This window comes from Hermetia illucens, chromosome 3, assembly GCF_905115235.1.
Source record: "Hermetia illucens chromosome 3, iHerIll2.2.curated.20191125, whole genome shotgun sequence".
NCBI classification, from domain to species: domain Eukaryota; kingdom Metazoa; phylum Arthropoda; class Insecta; order Diptera; family Stratiomyidae; genus Hermetia; species Hermetia illucens.
This window is the reverse complement of record NC_051851.1, coordinates 75,203,788-75,209,787: the sequence shown is the minus strand read 5'-3', so window position 1 is coordinate 75,209,787 and position 6,000 is coordinate 75,203,788. Positions and strand designations below refer to the sequence as shown.

Below are 6,000 nucleotides of genomic sequence, written 5' to 3'. Positions count from 1 at the left end.
AAAAAAACGAAATATAAGTAATCTGAGAACAATTAACTGAGAGTAAAAATATTGCAGAAATAGTAAGCAAAAAACGAAATGTGGTGATCTTGTGATGTATGAATATTTTCTAAATCAACACTAAAATTAACTATAAACACAAAATGCATATGAACATAATGATAACTACATCATATACAAGTAAAATAGCATCCAATTAAACGATTCAAGTTTTCCAGGCGTTTATAAAAAACGACCAAGTATTTATATTTGTGTAATTATTACATTCTTCATTTTCATCCTCTTGCAACAAAGTCCTAGGGTTAAATAGCCTTTTTTATTATAATTTTTAAAGAGCAGATTCGATTATAAAAGAATAATGAACACAATGAAGAAAATAAGAACGTTACATTTAAGAACAAACAAAATTGTGGACCCTTCCGCAAAAAGAAAGTTAGGCATAAGCTTTGATATGTATAATACTAACAAGACAATCGACTTCATCGAAAAAAAAAAACAACACATCAACACCCGGAAGACAATTCTGCATCAATCGGAGATCTACCAGGGGAGGCTATTGATGGAAGGGGTTATTAAGGCGCTACGCACTACTTAGGGGTTTCCGATTTGGGCGCCATCATTTCGATCGTTAGAGGTAGAAGGATGGCCTTACACCCTTAGAATGCAAGCTGGCAACGAGTGACACCAATACAAGAGTTTCCATATCCAGAAACTTGGGACCGTTTGCCAATAGATAACAGTCCAGGTCCAGGCAATTGGACTTTCTTTGCGCGGGAGGATGTTCAAGCGATTTCATCGGATTTTCTCCAGCAGCCGCATCTTTGGAGCTAGCCCCATGAAACCCAGTCTGCCTGCGCATTTAACCTCTTCCGTCCTTACATCACATGCTATGCAAATGGCCTGTTTGGACATCACGAGATTCTTTTCCGCCTTTGCATCAGCATGTTACTTACCAAATGGTATATTTGGCCTCGACATGACTTTCTTCCGTGTCAGCAATTCGCAGCGCAGCAGCAGGTGTCGATTTGCCGCCGACAACCAAATTTATAATAATAAACAAGTTGTAATGATACTTATGGAGATAGGAGATCAAGTCGATCATCCTGAGTGGCCGATAACGACCTAGAGGGCAGAGCTATCCCAAAAAGCTAAACAAATTGGCAAAATTGACCGTGAAGGTCCGCCCACAAAGATTGAAGCTCTATCAAAGTGCTCGGTCGACACGTTCTTGCACGCCTCTGTGCTAGCTAGGCTCGGGAATGTGGGGGGTTCTTTGAGCGCTTTGATCCCTCACGCTTCATTACTTAAAACAACGTGCCTTTTCCGATGCGTGGGTCCGCACCGGATTTTAACTTCGATTTTAAGTAGGATTTCGCGACGGCCTATCGAATGAAAACCAGAACGCGAGCTAAATTGGAAAATAAAAAAAAAAACCGGCTCGACAGCGCGCGTGGAGCCGTAAGTCTCCGAACCCGAGTGCCGCGATCAAGGACGTGAAGATCCACGACGGATCACCGTCTCGATTGCCGTCTCTTCCGCCTTAGTTCCTCCTTGCTCCCGCGGAATTCCTATGAAAGGGACATCCTCTAATCGAATAACTGGCCGGAGGATGTCGAGGAAGGGTGGGAACCTCACAGGCCGCGCCTTGTACGAGATCTGAGGCGGAAGAGACGGTAATCGAGACGGTGATCCGTCGTGGATGTTCCCGTCCTTGATCGCGGTACTCGGGTCCGGAGACTTACGGCTCCACGCGCGCGGTCGAACCGGTTTTTTTTTTTTTGATTTTCCAATTTAGCTCGCGTTCTGGTTTTCATTCGATAGGCCGTCGCGAAATCCTACTTAAAATCGAAGTTAAATCCGGTGCGGACCCACGCATCGGAAAAGGCACGTTGTTTTAAGTAATGAAGCGTGAGGGATCAAAGCGCTCAAAGGACCCCCCCACATTCCCGAGCCTGGCTAGCACAGAGGCGTGCAAGAACGTGTCGACCGAGCACTTTGATAGAGCTTTAATCTTTGTGGGCGGACCTTCACGGTCAATTTTGCCAATTTGTTTAGCTTTTTGGGATAGCTCTGCCCTCTAGGTCGTTATCGGCCACGCAGGATGATCCACTTGATCTCCTATCTCGATAAGTATCATTACAAAGTGTTATTGTGTTGTGTACAAGCACACTTTGAAAGCAATGTGTAAACACGGAAGGGTCAAACATAGGTGATTTTAAGAATAACGTTACTTTTAATTTTGAGTAGTTCAAAAGCCTCTGAACAGAGCTAAAGGGTTCTATCCGAGAACACTTTATTACGCGCGGGAATTACTTTAACTCGCTTTTGAGATTAATGAAGTAAAAATTATTAATAAGAAAGAAAGAATATTGTGCTTAGAAAATAAAAGGTTTGTTGAAGTGGAGTCGCGAGTGTTTTCTTTTACTTAAGCCAAGCCAATCAAGTAAGTATTATTCCTAACCCCTTTAGTGTTTTCTGTTTCAGTGGTGTTTGATTACCCCATCGTTCCAAAGTTAAGTTTCGGCAACCCGGAACGAGAGCAACCACGGTCCTCTAGTTAAACATGCAGGAGCTAGTGCGCGAGCTTGGCCAACGCCCAAGCAGGGTAGTTCACTGGAAGAGGCCGTTTAGGAGAACGCTGAAACAGAGGCTATGGCTTATGTTAGACTAAATGAATTCGACACTACTATTTTGAACCGAATTGTAAGATAAAGATAAACACAACTCTCCTTCCCTTGCGATAAGCATAATTCACCTTCCCTTGCGATAAATTCAAAAATATTAAATATAAAATCTAGTTTGAATGACCCCTTTAAAAGCCAACACTGAAAATATTTGAAGCATCCAATATATGATACAAACAACTATCCGAAGTAGAGGATACGATTCCTATGCAACCCTCCCGCAAGACATAACACCAAAAATGACACGCAAAAAGTCGCAATTCATAAGACAAATAACCACACATCCGTTCCCAATTGACTCTTTTAATTTTTTATTTAGTATATCTTTAGTACGGCCAGCCAGGATCCTAGATAAAAGCAAGAGATAATAAGCATATGTCGCCCAATAGTGAGGAATTCTTATGAAATGTAAGAAGGATAAAGAAACATGTGACGGGGGCGAAAATGAAAAGTCCAAAAGTGACACAAAAGGCTTCCGACTGAGCAACCGACATGGGACACAAGATACTTTAGCAGGACTCCTCCATTTGTAGCTAGCTATGTTTACTTTTCTAGCAGATTTCGTCCAGGTTCCATGCTTCTTGCTGAGAAACACAAAGCATCGCAATCATAAAAAGCTAAATCCCAGAATTATCAACCATGGCCCCTGCAAAAGCTTCCACCCGACAATGCGACGGAACACAAAACAACGCCGACAGTAAAGAGACGAACGTTCGACGGTATAATGATAGCATGCATCCTGCGGTTATACTTACATGTAAACTTCCTTCCGTTGACTACAAGGATGCTTTTCTCTTAATCGACGTTAAACGTTCACCTTCCTGGTATCATTTTCTCTTATCTTTTCCTCGTATCCATCCGCCTCGGCACAGAACCCCGTTTTCGGAGTAAAAGCCTGCGCTCAACTATGGGGTAGAAGGCTTGGAGCACATGGAGTCATATGGACCACACTTCTCACTAGAAACGAATCTGGGAAATGATAGCAAAAAAGTTGGAGAAACTGACACAACAATTGCGCACCGACATGCTCCAGATACAAACTCACCCCCGCCCCGGCCTGTAAACGATGGAAAATTGGTACAGGAGTTTAGATGAGAGACAAGATCATATCAAGGGAGTAAGGAAAGCATCAGCATCCATGGTTTTTGGTACTTTCACAAGATTAGGTCCGGAACGGATTCATCAGTCGGTTCGGATAGTTCTTGCCCGTTAGAAGCAAGAATCAGGGATGTCGAACCTTTGATACGACAAGGCTAGACTCCGTAACCTTTTCTTTGTAATACAACGAGAGTGTAGTGATTATCATCGGGATTTATATACACGTTTGTATTTTGTGTGTCAGTTCGCTGCTGTACTCTTCCCTTGCCGGGCATAAGGAGGTTAACCGTGAGAAGTGGTGTTAAGGAATGCAGTGTAAAATACTTGGAGGCGCCACGCCCCAAGACCAACAGTGTCATGTAAATGGTACCTCGTCCTTATAGTCTACATTTTTAGTCAATTTATGGAAGGTATTGAGAAGTTTTTTTTCGATTAATCTAGTTTTCGTCCACCGTAAAGTTCATTGCTACCATCATTGACCGTGTGGGCCTATGTGCATGTGAGGCATTAGGGAATTTTCGCTTCTCTGAATTTTATATGAATCTACATTTGCTTTGATGTAAGGAAGGATGTGAAGGCATCTCGGATGAAAGATGTGATTTTTAAAGCAAGCGGAATCCATGTCACTGCTTTCGTCTCCTTTCATCTTTAGAAGCTTTGTTGGAGCTTAGATAGTGCGATAGGACTCAAATGACTTTACATGAGCAAGTGAAGATTGTTTTGTGCATAAGAATGTGGTTCGTTGCGTTTTAAAGAGAATCTAAGAGAAGAGAGTGTTGTGCATTGTTGTGTTTACGAAAAATTTCTGGTGCAACGAGATCACAAGGAAGTGACTTTAAAAGGAGCATCGTCATTATGACGCGGATACAGAAATGGTTTATGGTTATAATCCTTGCTGGTATGTTGTTTATTAAATTACTTTTTGAATTCTTTTTTTTTTTTGTTTTCTACATACGACTGCATACGTATTACTACTTGGTTTTTGTTCTAAGGAACCCGAAAGTTTAACATTAACTAGCAAACTTAACAAATTAGTTTTAATACGGCATCATACATCATAAAGTCATTAATTAATGGAAATAAGAACCCTGCTCGAAGGATAAATTTCCAGCCCTTTTTATGAAGCGGTTTGTTAAGTCGAAAACCAGACCCTCAGGTACCTAGGTCTTATTACAAGGTATCCGAATCGCAGTATGCCATTGATATTTGAGTTTATCTTCACTCTTATTTAACTCCTCTAGGCTAATCCTTACATAACGTTAAGTACGATGTTAGTTACATTTTCATTTCTCTCTCAGTGGTAAGTCTTGTGTTCAAGAAAGAAGTGAACAGAAAATATAAAGATGGAAACATTTGTTTTTTAAGAAATGAACTTCAATTCTAGGCCATATTTTTTTAGAAACCTGTTTTTAAAATTCTTGCCATGCACGGTTTTACTCGAAATAACACCATAACCATGAGGGAATCAAGCTTTCGTTCTAGGTAGAGTAAGAATTATAGAAGGAAAATTTGTGCCATATTGTTAACACTGCATTTCAGGAACCAGCTGCTCCAGTGCGCCCTCTTCTGTTTTGCTTCTGATTACAAATCTTTCTCTAAATGACTCCTGGCTTTTTCTATAATAATAATAATCGTTGTCGCAACAATCCATATTGGATCAGGGCCTTGAAGTGTGTTAAAGCACTTCATTCAATACCGTAACGGTACACTGTACACTGTAGGAGGCACTGTGGTCAGCATTGCGATCGCCTGAGATTATTAAACTGATTTGGAAAATACTAGTCATTCCAGCACCGGGCGGCCATAGGTCCGTTGAGATTACAGATATAATAGTCGTCAACAAAAGTCAGTCATGAAAAAAATGAAGATCTCCCGAGAGTCTCCGGAAAGCTCGATCATGGAATTGACGTAGTAATTTAAAAAAAGGCGTCCACAGAGCTAAAAATATATACCATTTTACTGACAGCAGAAGAATGTTTGCGGGAAGTCCAGTGGGGGCATTATTTGAAATCTCCTCTTGCAATGAATTGGTGTTTTACACTAAATGACAACACCATATCAAGCGAGTCGGGATAGAATTATCAATATATGCTGCATACACTGATCCTCCCTCCTCCCCCTCTTCTGGAAGGAGACGTCCAAGATGTGGATGGTACGGCACACGAAACGTGTTGGCAAAGAGGAGACAGTTGCATTTGCTCAATGGAGCTCTGAGTTC

At 41.3% G+C, this 6,000-nt stretch overlaps 1 protein-coding gene across 2 annotated transcripts in view; it reads left to right on the top strand.

The window, feature by feature from the left end:
* The first annotated feature begins 4,473 nt into the window (after nt 1-4,473).
* The window catches only part of LOC119652741, a 209,712-nt gene continuing 208,185 nt past the window's right edge, over nt 4,474-6,000 (top strand). For both annotated transcript variants that reach the window (XM_038057040.1, XM_038057039.1), the window contains exon 1: nt 4,474-4,680. In XM_038057040.1, coding sequence (XP_037912968.1) covers nt 4,638-4,680 — 43 coding nt within the window. In that variant the 5' untranslated portion in view covers nt 4,474-4,637. The remainder of the gene's footprint in view (nt 4,681-6,000) is intronic.